Source organism: Microchirus variegatus (assembly GCF_963457635.1).
Source record: "Microchirus variegatus genome assembly, chromosome: 9".
NCBI lineage: Eukaryota > Metazoa > Chordata > Actinopteri > Pleuronectiformes > Soleidae > Microchirus > Microchirus variegatus.
The window spans coordinates 21,474,686-21,491,814 of NC_139810.1; the positions used below are offsets into that span (position 1 = coordinate 21,474,686).

At 43.4% G+C, this 17,129-nt stretch overlaps 1 protein-coding gene across 2 annotated transcripts in view; it reads left to right on the forward strand.

The window, feature by feature from the left end:
• Positions 1–17,129, forward strand: part of arhgef25a (Rho guanine nucleotide exchange factor (GEF) 25a) — a 45,512-nt gene that overhangs the window by 9,232 nt on the left and 19,151 nt on the right. Inside the window, exon 1 of one of the 2 annotated variants that reach the window (XM_083894707.1) lies at positions 3,267–3,785. The exons of the other annotated variant lie outside the window; for it this stretch is intronic. Within the exon in view, the coding sequence (XP_083750833.1) occupies positions 3,680–3,785 (106 nt within the window). The 5' untranslated portion in view covers positions 3,267–3,679. Of the gene's footprint in view, positions 1–3,266; positions 3,786–17,129 lie in introns of those variants that run through there. 2 annotated transcript variants of the gene reach the window in all.

Below are 17,129 nucleotides of genomic sequence, written 5' to 3' on the forward strand. Positions count from 1 at the left end.
GTCGCCCCTTCCATCGCAGTAGCTTAAGGCATCCATTATAATCAAAAGAAATGGAGAGAGGGAAGGAGGCCAGGAGGGATAGAGGGGAGGATTGTGTTCCATCTGTGTGTGTGTGTGTGTGCAGGCAGAAATCAGTCTGCTGTCTCAACCTGAGAATAGATGTATAGTTTTATATATAAATATGAGTGTGTGTACAGTAACTGCTTTAGTTTTCTATGAGTGAGAAAATAGAAGCAGATAAATGGGTAGAGAGTTGAGTCTACAGTACAACGCAATTGTACGAGTCCGTGCTTCCGCTGGTGTGCGAGTCAGCCAGGGTGAGCTTTGCTCTGACAGTCCATGACAGAAACACCTCGACAAACAGTCGGTCACCACGCTGTCACTGTGGAGAGATGGATGGATGCTGGAGCGACAGGGTCCGGTTAACAAGTCTGGCACCTTGCGTGTGTTGGTTCTGTGCCAGCAGCAAGTCCACAACTCTATTTTTTCTTTGCTTTTTTTTTGCCCCCCAAAGTGTACGCTGAGAGTGTGGGTGCTGTGCCACTGCTCCATCACAGTAATCAGCTGGTGATTTCCGCTAAACCGAATTGTAACCTTTGTGAGAGAGGGGCATGGTGTGATGCACTCCACAAAAGTGAGATGAGGTCACTCTGAGTCATAAGCGCAGCAGCTTCAGGCAGTGCCTAAGAAAAGCTGTTTGTTGGTCAGAACATAATTGGTCGGGTTTCGGAACACGCATCGTCTCATCACGATGTTATCTCTGAATACATCTGCTTTACATGCTGATAATTCAAGAGACTCGGATTTCGTCAGCTGATGAGTCATCAGAGTTGATTCATTTTGATTTTGAAAGCACACATCGAAATATGGTATGCTTAGCATATTGACACAAAAAAATCTAATCATTGACATGATTATGATGAAGAAATGATGAAAGCGTCATGACTGGGTGATTACTGATCGTTGTGGTGTGTGTGCTTGGCAACAGCAGTGTTTTTCCTCTGGTGTCTCTGTATGTGCAGTCACTCAGTGGAACCCACACACACACACACACACATATGTGGCTGTTGTTGTGTTGCATACTGAAGATGCATCATTTTCTGCGTGCATAGGTGGAAAAGCAAGGAATGTCAGGACATTTGTAAGCTGTCTCATCCTGGACTGTTTCTTATTCACTTTGAACAAAGCGTTGTCACGTGTCGCAGAACTGCACTGAGGCTCCTTTGCATCGCTTTGCTTGCTTTGTTTGGGTGTAGCAGAAGTTATGCAATGTTAAAATGTGTGGAATCACATCTCATGTTTGGCTCAAAAGCTCCACAGCCCAAATGGAGCTCTTGGACAAGGTCGTGCTCTCTGTTGTCAGACAAAGTTGCCCCAACAATGGTGGACACGTTGAACGTCACATTGATGGGAGCATTTTAGATGGGTCATGTTTGGGCTGTTTATTTCTTCTTTTATTGCTTCCCTCAAAGTAGTATCGTCATGCTTCCTACAACTCTTTCTCCTGGTGATCTCTGGTGATGCTCTGTCAGGCCTCTACTGTAACGGTCTTCAGTTCCTGCTTGTTCTTGGGGCATTTTCCCTTCAGTTTGGTCTTCAAGCAAGTGAAATGCATGCTCAATCAGATTCAGGTCAGGTGATTGACTTGGCCATCGCATAACATTCCACTTATTTGCCTTAAAAAAAACTCCTTGGTTGCTTTTGCAGTATGCTTTTGGTCATTGTCCATCTGCGCTGTGAAGCGCTGTCCAATGAGTTCTGAAGCATTTGGCTGAATATGAGCAGATAATATTGCTCGAAACACTTCAGAATTGATCCTGCTGCTTTTGACAGCTCCTTGGATCTCATATTGAGAGCAGCAACAGATTCCAAATGAAAATGTCACTCCTGGAATCAACTCCAGAACTTTTACCTGCTTAATTGAAGATGACATAATGAGGGAATAGCCCACACCTGTCCATGAAATAGCTTTTCAGTCAATTCCCCTAAAAAGTTGGAGGCACATATAGAAAGTGTTGCAATTCCTACACCGTTCACCTGATTTGGGTGTAAATACCCTCAAATTCAAGCCGAAAGTATTGTTTGTTTCATTTCAAATCCATTGCAGTGGCGTATAGAGCCAAAAGTAAGAGAATTGTGTCGATGTCCCAATATTTATGGACCCGACTGTATATATTATGTGTGAATCTGCAGCATTGCTCGCTGTGAATCTTTATTTTACAGGTCTGTCTGTATACACCACTATTTAGAATTATCTCAGTTACTATTTATAAAACAATATGTGTACATATATATATATATATATATGTATATATATATATATATACACACATATATATATATATGTATATATATGTGTATATATTTTTTTTCATTCATATATATATATATATATATATATGCACACACATATTAATGTATAGTTCATCACTGACGATTCTTCAGAGGTTCAAAACCCATATAATCTCTGAGTGTACAGTAACACACGCTCACAAAACACACACACACACACACACACACACACACAATATGAAATCTGAGACCACCTGCTCCCTCTGTGGAGGAAAAAAAAACAAAAACCAAACACGTAAACCTACACTATGAAGACTACTTGATTATAAATGAATACAGAGTCAATATTGGAGCTGTCCCAGGCAGGAAATCCCACTCGGATCCCTTTCTTGAACACACACACACACACACTCTTGATAAAGTCTATCATGCTTATCTTATAGGCTGTGGTGATGACGCTGTGTGGTTGTCTTACTGGAAAATACATGACACCTTTACCCCAGCATGGCCTCTCCTCTGTAAATAGCGTTATGTGTCGTTGTAGACCTTTGACGTTACCATTACCAGGGTTAGCTTTTGAGTTGACACACACAAAGCGTGTGCGCTCAGTGTTGGACAGCGAGGAGAGCCTGTAAGCACATACCCCTCGCCAAAATGAGACTCAACCCTGCAAGAAAAAAAAAAAAAAAAAGGGATAAGAGGAAAAGACAGGGGTCAGCAGATGAGAGAGGAAACAAAGGGGAGGAGAGTAGAAACAGCTGAGAGGAGGGAATAGAGAGAAGGGGGAGAGAAACAGAGGATAGGAAGATAGAAAATAAGGGGAGTGGGATCCTTATCCTGGAATAGCAAGCAACCAGAGCTGCAGACTCCACCCTTCTCAACCCTCCCCTGACTCTCTCTCTCTCTCTCTCTCTCTCTCTCTCTCTCTCTGAAGCACTCTTGCAGTCTGTCATTTGACCAGGCAGTTCACAGAGGCAAAAAACTCAGCACCAAAAAGAAAACAGAGGGGAAGCGGGGAATGCTCACTCCAACAATGTGCTTGCTGGATTCTTTCTTTGGCTGTTTATCTCCAGCTGAAAAAACCCTGTGAGTGTGGATTTTCTTCTTGGCAGCTGCTTTTGTGGACTCCCTCTTCTTCTTCTTCTTCTTCTTCTTCTCCTCCTCCTCCTCCTCCTCCTCGCCGTGGATGTGGGCTTTAACAGAGGAAGAAGATCAACTGTCACCTTTTTTTGGAGTTTTTTTTTTTTTTTACGCTTTGAGGAGTGAACCTCTACTTGTGTGACTGATAGAGAGAGAGAGAAAGAGAGAGAAGGAGAGAGTGGGAGAGAGAGAGAGAGCGAGAGAGAGGGTGCCGAGCCATGCCCACCTCAGCTCATGGTTCAACAGCATGAAAGGGGGCCACCACCACCATCGCCACCACCGAGGCTGTGGATGCCAACACTTGTTCCGTAAAGTCCTTGCCAAGTGTGGCTGTTGCTATGCCCGAGTCAGAGGTCAGTCAGACACACACACACACACGCACACACACACACACACACCCTCGTTTGACTTTATTTTGGACAAACACATCGTGTGAGACTCCTTTTCTTTGTTTTATGTGTGCGAGTACAGTTTGTGTGACTGAACTGAGGCAATAATTGATCCCTCTCATCTCCTACATCCTCTCCTCTCCACTTAATACCTTGCTCTTCTCCTCCACATTTTCTTTTTTAGATGTCTACCCCCCCCCCCCACCACCACCACCACCCCATCTCTTATCGCTCTTTCCATTCCTATGTGTGTGCTTAAGCTTTAAATGTAAGCTTCAATCCTCTCGCCTGCTCTATCCACCTCCACTTAAAGCAACAGATGTGCAGCACAAACACATCTGAGCAAGCATATGAGAGAAAAAAAAATCCCCCCCCCCCCCACACACACAGATGGGTATAGAGATGGGAAAGAGGGGACATACATTAGAAATTCTTGACAGAGATGGAGATCCGAGGGAGAAGAAGTGTGAGTTTGTGGGATTTGGAAAGTCCTGATGGTCATGATGAGTGTATTTCAGTCAGGGAATGTGCTGCACGTGGCTGGATGAAACACAGAGGGGGGGGGGGGGGAAACTGAGCAACTCTGAAACATTCCTCTGACCCAAACAGTGTTTTGAGTGAAGAAAACAGCAGTTAATCTACCCCCCCCCCCCCCCCCCCCCACACACACATCTATCTTCCCCTCTCTGTCTTCAAACTCTTTCTCCACGTCTACTGTTTGCTGTTGTAAAGTTCATCAGCAGTCCATCAGAATAGTGGGGTGGATTAAAAACAGTGGGAGGCATAATGTAATAACAGAAAGGCTACACACAGCACAGTCAGTCGTCAGGACACAGGACATGTATCGTGTGTTTAGAGTTTATACAAAACTCCCAACATCGTGCAGGTAATCAGAAATCACGTCTCTCAGTTGCTTTTGTGTCACTGCCTTGTATACACACACACACACACACACACATAACATCAGCGTCTAATCACAGTACATTTACACTGCTGGGCCACGTTATGTGTTTGTTCCCTCTTTACAAGCTTACTTCAAAGGGATAAAATATAGACCTACCCGTCGAGGCTCTGTACATTGGGGGGGGCGGGGGGGGGGGGTCTCATGAAATAAGCTTTCACATTATTGGCCAGCATTGCTGGATACATACCTCAGATTCCTTCAGTTTAATCTCTTATGTAATGGATATTCTCCTTTTCCACAGCCTGCAGCTCCCCGCTGCACCTCTGCCTTGTACACTTAGAGCATAACAGATAAACATGTGGGATTGGAAGAGTGAAACGTTTTAAGGCTATTCAATGACATCTCAACAAGAACGACATCTGTCAGAACATTATTGCAAATGGGGATCTGGATTTCTTTTCTTTAAAAAAAGAAAAGAAAAGAAAAAAACTTTTTAAAGTATGCAGGAGTGCTGTTCTTGGTGGAGACAGGAAAAATCTCTTGATCTTACTTTACAACCTGAGCAGGGAAATATGAGTCCTCTCTAGAGAAGTCATATTATAAAACTACTGTAGTCTCTACTTAACTATTAATGTGGAGCTGTGTACTCCAGCCTCCTTGTTGAGCACACTAAGTACATTTCTATGTTACTACCTCGAGTTTCCTCCCACTGCGCTACAAAGGAGCTCACATACTGTCCTTTTCTAATCATCCACGCAGCTTCTAAAATTGGCCAGATGTCAGGGGAAAAAGGGGGGGGGCAGGATGTGTGATTTATTTTAAAGCACCTTTTCTTTTCTCTCATTCTCTTTACAGCTCTGTCTCTTCACTGACATTTTACCTCATACACTTGGCCTTTTGGCCTCATTTACTCAATCGCAGTCTGTTTTGGTAGCTTGTATGATGGCAGCGCGCCCTTGGCAGACACTCAGGACTCGGACATGTTTCTGCCGTGGTGTTTACAGGAAAAACAGTGAACAATGAAGGTCTGACTTCGCAGGCTCGAGTCATCTGCGCACACCCAAGACATTGCACCTGTAGGTCATTGATATCACAGCATCGAACGGTCTGTTTTCCATAAACAGTAGCGGTGCCTGGATTGTCTGCGCTTGTAATCGCGATCGAAATGTAATTTTCTAGCTCGGCGTGAGCAGCCGTATCAGCCGCAAACAAAGGATTTCCTCTTTTTTATGTGTAGCGACCAGCCGCCCGCTCCGTTTTTATCTTATGTTAGTGTTTACGGTGCACACACACCATTCATTGACTCTAAAAGAAGCCACTTCATTGACACAAGAGGAAATTGTAGTATACGACGTGATTCACTTCCCACTCAGGAGTAATGACACTTATACACTGGATGATGACACACATTATGTGACACCACATGCCTCCAAAACACGTGCACTTTCAAATCAACACGCTCGCATGCAGCCTTAAGTGGATAAATGGCTGAACTAAATCATTTCAGCTGCTGTCACTCAGACTAAATGACTTGCCCAAGATGGTCATTGTCGGTTCTCTCTCCCTCAACACGACCGTCTTTAACGTTGAAAATGAACTGCAGTGCGTCAGGAAACGGAGGCAAATCTGTGGTTTTCTGTCGGTGCTGTACATTTTCAGGAGGAGCGCAGGCACTAGAATATCCTGTAGCTGATCATGATAATGCCTGAATGTGTAGGGGGGCACTGTTTGCATTATCCAGGTTTATTAGCTGACAGTTGCAAGAAGGCATAGATTTCGAGGACATATGACCATATCTAAACATGAGTGCAATGGCGAGCGGAGGGAGTATCGATCCGTAGATATTAGTGGAGATGGACAGATGGCAATTTGGATGTGATGAATGAGAAAAGCATGGATCAAAGAACTGGTGACATTAGCAGACTGGCTGCCAGCGGCCCATTAGTGAGGGCTGTTTTCCAGCAAAGACTGATGACAAAACACTTTCATAGATGTTTGGTGAAATATTATGATACAAAAGAGGGTTCAAATAGATTCCGGGGCCCTTGTTTGATATCATCAGGAGTGAATTTCACAGGAGGACATGCAACTTGTGGATTTGTTAAAATATGCACTTGAATGTGCTTAACTCCTTTCCGAAGATCAAATGGCCTGTGCAATTTTCCTTCATACGTACAAGCACACGCTCTAATGTAAAGCATAGCGCCGCAGTGGAAGCCAAAACAATCATTTCTGAAAAGCATCTCGACTGTGGAACAGCCTCCCACACTCCTAATGGTATTTGTGGAGCATACTGAGAGAAAGCTGTCATAGAAGAATGCAGGCTGCCAGTGTGACAGAGTAAACAAAAGACAGACGAGCATGGAGAAGGAGGCAAGATCACTCGTACAAGTCTGCAGATAAAAGGATATTTTTGAAAATATAAGACTCTGTTGCTTCAGATTTGTTCTGAATCTTTTTTTTAGAATAAAAATAAACCCAGTGTGTTTGTGGTGTATGATAATATGTGTAATGAAATGAACAATAAAGGCAAATATACGAGATGATTTAGACTGCAGATGGATTTGCTAAGTGCTTTTCGAAATTGGCATAGCATACAAATGCATTTGCATTAATGCATTTGTGTGGGGGAAATATAGAAAATATACCATCAATATATTTAAGGCTACACACAGATTGTAGTTTAAGTACACTATAAATGTAACACTAAATAACTCTTCCCTTATGAATGGCTGAGGAGATTTCAAGATGCCTGTTATCGCCTTCCTTTCACCCTCACTCAGGTTTTTGGGTGTGACATTTACTCAGAAATATTCCTGATCCATGCTATAGAGGCTGTAAGCAGCTTAACTTCTATCAAAGCTGAGTTCAGATCAGTTGTAGCAGCAGCACAGTAACTTTTCCTTTGATAGAATCTCCATCTTTCCCCTCACAACTACTTGTTCGCTCTGATTCTGTACTGACTACCTCTGTATTCTTCTACAGCTTCCCAGTGAAGGCCTTTTAAATTTGTATGTGCATCTGCAAGTGTATCTATTTGTGAGCGTTGGGGGCTGGTGTTGACTCACGCATGCATTGAGCTATGACAAGGATCCCCCCCCAGCAATGACACACACACCCACACGCATATACTGTATATTCACATGGCTGAGTGACAAAACATAAAAAGACATTTTTATACTAAATGGAACCTCAAAGTGCCACAAACCCCATGTCCATATGTGTTCATAACAAGACGCACACATGCAAAACCCATACTTACTGTATCCAAAAATCACAGATTTGCCCTTTAGTGATTTGAGATTAAATTACAGCATCTGAATCACTGGATCCTGTCGGATTAAACTGTACTCACACAGTAACAGACGTATCCACGATGTAATTCAACACAGCAAAACCCTTGTGATGCTTCATGTTGTAACTTTATGAGACGTTTGTTGGTGTTGGTCTACATCGGGGTAAGAAACTATTAAGTGATGATTTCTGTTATTATTTAATCTGTAGCATTTATGTATTTCGTGACATGGTCATGTCAAAAAATCTGAACAAAATCTGAACAAAAGAAAACAAAAAACCCTTTTGTTTGCGTATTATATCACAAAAAGAGCAGCACATTTTTTTTACAATTGAAATAAATGAATTCATAATCCTAATAATTTATATATCACTCAACCTCTCGATCTCCCACTCGATGAATCATTTCACCCCTCAGTAAGTCAGTCACTTTATTCCCCCTTCATACTTTTCAGCTATTTATCAAAGTTCAGCCAAAGACACGGCTCATTTGCTGCTGTTTCCAGTCAATTTAAGCAAAAGACTTAATCATAGTAACAAAATTATTTTTATCCACTTGTCCTCCTCGTATCCCTTAATGTGGCCAAAGTTTAGTGTCTTGCTCAAGACGTGTTTCTTTCTGCGCTGTTGTTTTTTTTTTATACATGTAGGAACATGAGCTGACCTCTGACCCTAAGACCTGAGTAAACTTTGATATCAACTGGAATGTACTTCGGACTGAGAGCAGCTCCCTTGGCAAAGGTCTTTTTATGTCTCAGCTGGAGAAACGTCTTTTGTCATCATCTTATAAGGCAGAACTCAGACATTATGGAAGCAACCGAAATAGCAGAAATTGAAAGTATGCTGCTGGACTTGCTGTGGCTCTGCACTGTGTTCGTCAGTCTGAGATATTTTTAAACTTTGCACCCCAGCCCATCCCTGCACCTCCTCATCGCCTCCTGATCTGCCACCCCACCTCCCTCCCCCGTACAACTGACCTCCTTCTTATTGTTCCTCTTGCACATACAGGAGAAAGGGAAAAAAGACCCAGAGAGAGTTAAAAAACATAGTAGAAACGATTAGTACCAGTCTGAAACTGGAAGAAAAACAAATCAGCCGTTCTGAATTTTGAGGTGAATATTGTATGATTTGCTGGCCAGGAATGTGAACACCATGTAAAGCATTAAGATCGGCCTTCGGGCATTTTTATTTTTTCTCTCTCTCTCTGTCTACCCTTCTCCCACCCCCCACACCCACACCCTTTCTCAGACTGCCCGACATACAGCCAGTCAGCCAGTTATTAATTATATCTAATGATGTTTTCTCCCCTTTTCTCACTATTTTCATCATCTCCCCCTTTTTCACCTTTCATTCTCCTTTCCTTTTTGGCTCCTCTCAATGGCCTGGCTCGGACATATTTCCAGGGTTCCAGTGAACTGCTGCTTCCTCTCTTTTTTTTCTCGTCCTCGGGCCTCTGTTTGTAAACGTGCAGAAGAGAAGAATGAGGGAACAAATTATGAAACACAGGAGTGCATTCCATACCTTGTTTAGAAAGAATTCTCCAACAGCGCAGAGGGGGAGAGGAGCCACTTCCCCCTGTGATTCTTACCCCCACTTTCAGGCCATATGGGTCTTTTTACATCTGTGGTCTTTTGGGGTATCTGTTATTTGTTCCCTGAACTTAGTGTATTAGTCTTTGTGTTCTACTCACTCTTCCTTATGTTCAATCAAAATCTACAAATTCTAACGCTGCTGCAAATAAGTGTTTTTTTTATTCATTCAACAACAATAACTAGAACTTCAGTACGTTTCAATGATGTGTTAGGGTGCTTCTATACCTACAGCGTTTGGTGCGTCCCTTGGTTCGGTTTCGTTTACGTAGGTGTGAATGTAATCTTGGTACAGGCAGGTCTTGGACCGCTTTATCTGCTCTACTTTGGTACGGTTCCTCTGGTGTGTGAGCAACCAAACCAAATGGGGCGATAATGGTCTAGTTTAATGCATTATGGGTATCAGATGAGATACGGGATTACCCCGGATTTCCACCGGGCGCAGAACATCAGCACCGTGGATTTGCGCCCTGGTTTTGCACGTTCCTCTGCCCTGCTACAATCCTCACTGGGTGTGTTACGGTAGCGCTGCCTTGCGAGCCAGCCGTATTCCCACGAGAAGCCGCAGCGTGCCCAGTGGAAATGCTCAAATTGATCAGAGTGGCAGCGATCAGCTCCGGTGACCGTGGAAATCCGGGGTTAGTCTGGTTCCGGTGCCGATGGTCTTCGCGGTCTATATTGGTTCGTTTAGAGCTATGCGTGAAAGCAAACCGTACCCACGTCTGTTTGCTACGTTGTAACATTTTTCTGACTGGTGCAGACCAAAGCAATGGAACTATAGGTGTGAAAGCGCCCTTAGTCTGACTAAAACTGGACTAAATCAAATGTCTCAAGTCAGACTAACACACCCAGATAATGCAAATGGGAGTTGAATGAATTACTACTGCATCTATGTGTTCAGTTGGACCAAAGTCGGACCAGATACTCAGAATAACAACAACAGGGAGACAAACGCTGTAAAATCCAGAGCTAAAACTTTGGACTGACGAGGAGCTACTTCACATTATTGAATATTTTTAAGTTTGTTGACGGTAGCAAGGTCACATGGTGGTGCAGTGGCGAGGTCACCGGTTCAGACCCTGTTTCGACCTCAAGCACCTTTCTGTGTGGCGTTAGCATGTTCTGTCCATGTCTGCATCGGTTCTCTCCAGGTACTCCTGGTGTTAATGTGAGCGTGAATGGTTGTGAATCTGTGTATGTTGGCCGCAGACGTGTGCAGGGTGTACCAGCACAGCAGGGATTGGCACCGGCTCCCCATGCAACCGCAGAAAATGGATGGATGGTCTGATCTCCCGAGAGTAAAACTTGATAGAGGCCTTGCCGAGAAACTTTCCAAAACAGCGCACAGAGTCGAGCAAACAATGGAAACGGACAGTATTGAGAGCAACGTGATTGTGTTGAGGAAGTGAGCTTTAGCTCCCACAGCACTTAGAGAAGCAAACCATGCTGGTTCTTTGTTAAGTTGACCCTGAGAACGACGGCATGTTGTGTCTGAGAAAGGTTACCTCGTCCTTAATCTAACTCACTGTTTACAGAGCGGACAATGTGGAAGGATAAGTTAAAGTTAGCCCCTAAATCCTTTGGTTCCACTGTCGGTCTAGAGATACAAGATTATTTGTGTTCCAAATGCTCCAACTGCTCTGTCTTATGTCTGTGACAGGAGGAGAGTTGTACAAGTCCATGGCACGAGTTGAACATTATCTTATGTAGCAACTAGTAAATCATAGTGAATTCTGGCTTGTATCGTAGAATATGACTCTTTTATGAAAAATAAAAAGAAACTAATAAACACAGCTGATCTGGTCACTACAGAAGAAAGAAAGAAAGAAAATCTGCCTGTTCCACAGCATTGTTAGCAAACCAAAAATTGAGCTGTTTTCCTCTTTATTTGTCAGAAAACAAACATTGATTGTCTGTTATCAGCAGGTACTATTGATTTTTACCACACACAGCTCTGATATAACTTTCAGCAAATCTACTGTGGGTTTAGTAGTACAGGCTTTAAAGTGGCGGTAAAGACACATATCATATAACTTAAATTTCCCCTTCCCTTTATGTCTGTATGCATACAAATCTCTAGAACCAGTTTTATTTTATTCTTGTTCAACTGCTTAGATCGTTGGCAGTAAAACTAGGACTCCAACATGAACAAGCAACTACAAATTACCTACTTTACCTCCAGGCTAACTCAGGATTTAGAGATTAGTGCATCTGTTTATTTTATGTCTTGCTAACAAAGCTGTTCTGTCTGCACGGAGGACAAAATGGGTTTTTAGACACTCAAGTGGCAAAATTATACCTTTTCGATTGCTTTGCTTCACTTTTGCCATTAAAGTTTATTAACCGTTTTAGAACTGTTGGCCCTTAAGGTAGTCATCAAGGTTCATGCAGACCATACGGGGCGTTGCAGGTGGAACTGAGCCTTATGTCTTTCTACAACAAATATGCATATTCATCAGTAACTCAGCTAATAACCATATGGAGAGCTCTTGCTACAAATGCAGGATTTAATCTCAGACAAAACCCAGACAGGTGCAGGTGGCTGCCTCGATTTTAAAATGAGCTTTTCAAAAGCACCCTTTGTCTTCACAGCATTGTTTTACAAATAACCAGAAGGAATGGCATGGATTCAGTGTCCTGTTGCTGTAAACATGTAAATAAATGAATTCAAATCTACGCACGTGATTATTCATTGTGTGTGTGCTGCAGACCAGCAGGTGTACAAGTGTGTATTCTAGTTTGCGAGTTCAGTTTGTGTGAGTTGATTTTATTTCACACTGATATAGCTACTCTTTTGTATAGCTGTCCCTCACACGCTCTCTCCCTCTGGGTTTTAGTTGCTATGGCGATGGAAGTGGAGAGCCATGGAAAGGAATGAGAATATGTGTCTGGAAAGTCTATCAAGTGTTACTGAGAATCGCAGTACTAACACGTCTTTATACGTCCACAGGTCACCACAGAGTGCCAGAATGACAGATGCTTTTAAATGTCCAAAAAAACCGCAAGATGCAGTGAACGCTTGTGCATCATGTGTAGTGATGCTATGCTTGAGGAATCAAGCTTGAGGCTTCAAACAAACCTTACCTGCGCTCCACGTCCGAGTTGTTTTCGTACATACAGTAGTGCCGGGGCCACGTGCAGTTCAGAGAAGTGACCTTGTACACAGCCACTGTGGAAAAACAGCATGATCCCTGCAGGGGCCCAGAGCTGAAAGTATACAGAGTTGTCAGGCAGACCTGAGCGGAGGCTCCGTGTCCCCATGGCCCAGCAGGCACCACAGCTCAGTCTCCACCTCTCTGCAACTCACACGCCTCCTGACTGGCACTGCCACAGCTGCCATATGGAATCACGATCGCTTTTAATTTGTGTTCGCATGCACCTCTGGCAAAACGGCAGCCTTGTTTACCTCTCAACAGAAGTCTGTGTGAGTGTGTGTGTGGGGGGCTTTCTGACAAAACTATCTTGTGTGTGTGTGTGTGTGTGTGTGTGTGTGCCCAGATAATTATAGTGATGATCAACACCACTCTTTCAGCAGCAGGCAGCGCACCACACTTTTCATCGCTGACAGGCAAGTGCTCGCTCGGCTGCCACACATTTCATTTCTCCTCGGTGCATGACGTGTACATAAGTTTGTGATTAGCAAAACAAGAGAACGGAGAGGACGGAACATATTTTCGTTTACTCTGACAACATAACATCTTGATGGCAGGACTTCTTTCACGCCAGGAGTAATATGATCTGTGTCTGTTGTGCAGGATAATTCACAGGATGTCTGTCTTGTTAACTTCATTCATTTCTCTGTAAGATCTAAACTGTTTGGGGGAATACTCAATATACTCCTTTCCATGTACTGATAACCAAAGTTGTCTTTGTCTTTGTCTGAATTTTTATTTTATTTTTAAGTTGAGCCATTTTGTTATTTCTAGGTTTTTTTCGGCTCACACGGTTTTCTAAAGAAACCCCAAATTCAGTAGTTTCCTCTTTATTCCAGCTTATTCTGTTCTGATCAAATTGCCAACCGTGGTTATGAGATCTGAATTCTCATTGCCTTCATTTCCTTAAGTATGAAGCAACTTTATAAAAGTTAGATTAAGTGTTAAGTTGGCTTGAGATTTAACAGAATGCTGCCAAATCAATCGAGCAAAACTGCTGCATTGGTGCTGCGATGAAGTGAGGTGATCGTGACTATGGAACTTTCCATCTCCGCACTCTCCCGTTGATCCTGTGGCACTCTGTTGTTAGTATTGCAGTGGGAGTGTAATGGTTCACACTGGGACCTTAATCCCCTGAATTTGACTCGGGACTCGTGTGTGCAGGAGCAGACTGAAACAATAAATTAGACTTTGTATTTGAATCCATTCCAGTCCGCTAAATTCACGCAAACCACCAGACCACTATTTTGCAGACATGGCCCTTTTCGCTGGTGTAATGTGCACTATTTTTCTGGCAGCTTTGAGGTTGCCATGTGCATCCCTAAGAGGTGTGATTATGTCTTTCTGAGAGTGAGAGTGGAGTCTGGTGCATTAATGTGTGTAGTCCATCCACTCATTTTGGCTTGTTGGATTGTCACTGGTCAGTCTCTTCCCAGCAGACTAGAACAACCCTCGGGGACACGGACAAACCGAACCCACCAACAAATACTCTGGTGTCCATGACTTTGTGTATACAGGGTGTTTTTATGTGTGTGTGTGTGCACGCGTTTGGTTCCCTGGAGATTACATTAAGGCGAATGGAACTTGGCTTGTATCTCTGTGAATGGCTCTGGAGGAATGTCTGCGTTTTTCAGGCCCACAACCACATACACGGGTTGAGTCTCACAGTAAGAGCCTGCAGCGGCATCTTACAAGAAACCAGTGTCTGCGGTTGCCACCGACTACTTATTAGGATGGACCGATTTTTGACTATTTGAACAAGAATGAATGAAAAGTCATTGTAAATCATTGGTGTGCACAGACATGTCATTGGGCAGTGGCTCAAGTGGACAAAAGGGCACCCTTTAGAGTGTGCTAACATATTTATTTATTTTAATAGCCATACACTTATGCAGATGCAAACATTTCACAGGCATTTTAATTTCTTGCAGAGGAGGATGCTTGACCACCACCGGGGGGTCCTTTCTGTCCACATCCATGCTTTTAAATGGTGTGAACCATTATATCAACAGGAAACAGAACCTGTGTTGTAAATGTGTCATATCTGACAGTCAGTGGAGTTGAGTCAGACACGGTGATCACTTCGGGCCGTTTCATAGCTAAAAGCGTCCGAATCACTCGTTCTCGTTGTTGCACGGACAAAAGCATCTCGTCTATTCCCGGCTGCTTCTCTGTGACACGAGCATTGCTGTGATGCTTTACTGAAGAACGCACAGACCACAAGGTCTGCATGGCTGACGTTGAGAAACAGAAGCCAACGACTTGTTTTCGTGTCACGCGACTGTCTCTGAATGTATTTTTCCTTCCGCTCTTCCGGTCACATTACAGTGAGTTCATGTTTGTTCAGGTCAGTAGGATGACGCGAAATCTCTGCGACTGCAATGTGTCATTGTCAGAGTTACTGAGCACAAACGCGCTCATACAGTATGTGACATATGCACGGACTCTGTGCCACGAGGGGGTTAACAGAGTTTAGCCCACTCAGTTTTATTTTTGTCCCCTCTATTAAGATTATTGATGCCTCTGTAAAAATATCCACAACAACACAATTATTAACTGATTATTATCATATATAATCCCTGCTCTCGGGGTCCATCAGTCCATCTTTTAGCTTCACGCTGCTGTTAATTAAAATGCACATTCATAGTCACTGGAAAGACGCGCCCGCTCGATCGTTTCAAGCGTGTGGGCTCAGCTGTTAAAGATTATTGCAGGAGAGGAGAGATATTTCTGTTTCTGTTCAGGGATGCAATCTCATCGGGGGCGAGAAGGGAGAGAAAGGATGCAAGACCTCAAACAAAGTGTAGAGCGATGCAGGAGGAGGGTGGCACAATAAAAGGGGAAGAGTCACGAGGTGGAGAGGGATGAGTTCATTAAGTAGATACATCACAAACAATATATAAACTTCCCAAAAAAAAACGGTAAAACGGTCCAAAAATATTAAAATGCTTACAACATATTTCTGTAAAAGTTCATCAGAGGACAGTCGGAGGGTTTCCGGTCATATGTTTCTGGTACTAAGTGCCTCATTATCTCCCAGGTCTTTCAGTCTGCACATTTGAGTGCCTGAGTGCAGCACAGGTCCCTGCTAGTTGATGGGAAGAGTGTCCATTTCCTCTGAGAGGGTGAAATGTAATATACAAGTAGAGCCCGGGCTGCAGAGTTGGGAGGGCAATGCATGAGCCAGAGAATCAAGAAGATGAGAGTTGTTAGGGATGATGCTGGCGGACTTACCCACCACACACTCAGAGACTAAGGTTTGTTATCTCTGAGGTGCTGGCATTGATGGAGAGCTCGATGAAATATTTAGGCCCCATCCCATTTCTCGCCTTAAAATGTCCACTTGGTTGGGAGTGCCCTCAACCGTAAATTGGCTTACCTATGGAATTGGGACACCGCTATGTACAAATTAGTGTAATGAACGTAACGAACGTGCTAACCTAACGTCATTTCGACATTGTAACATGCTTATTTGCGGAAATATACATACCACAAAATTGTTCCTCTGCAGATGTGGCCGCCATCTTTGTTGAAAAACAAATCTGCCTGCTCGCTGAATTCGCAAAGCATCATGGGTGATTTCATCTTCCACTTTGTTTTAAGCCCGCACCAGAACTCGCTACATTTTGAGGGTTGATTATAAGGACAACATCGCACTCTCCCTTGCTCCCCCCCCCACACAAGGTATTGGGACGAGGTCTTAGACTCAGCTGGATATTTGACACATTTGGTACTGTTTTGACCAGCAGTTTGGGTGCTTATGCTCTGTCAGGTGGATGAGACTGCTGTTGAAGACTTGGACCGTAAGTGAAAAGTCTGTAGGAATCCATCTGGACACTAAACCGGAGAAACTGTGTGTCTGGATTCAGTTTTGATCATCATAAAAAAAAAAATGAGTCATGCTCCCGAGTCCTTCATGGACACAAGACAACAAACACTTTGCACATCCGAGGCAAAACATTCAAGAAATGATATGTTCTCAAAGTGTGTTTACACAATACAAAAACATTGCTATTGAAGGAAAATGATACTGTCATATATGTTGATATTAAATTATTGCTTAGCCCTAGTTTGTGTGTGCGTCTCTAGAGGCCGTAGGATTTGACGGAGAGCTTCGGAGTGGAGCCGCTTCGGACAAATTTGCTCCATTACAGCTGACGCTTTCAGCCTGATCTGTCAGCTCAGCAGCACACACTTATCCACTGATCGATAAAAGGAAGTTGGACCAAACTTCTTGTAGGGGAACAAAAACATCCATCTATATATCATCTTATCATCTGACTGGAGGGAGGCTGCTTTACCTGTGCCATTCACCCATTCACCATCTCCTCAAAGTCTTCAGGAAGTGTTAACTTTGATTCAGTCACAT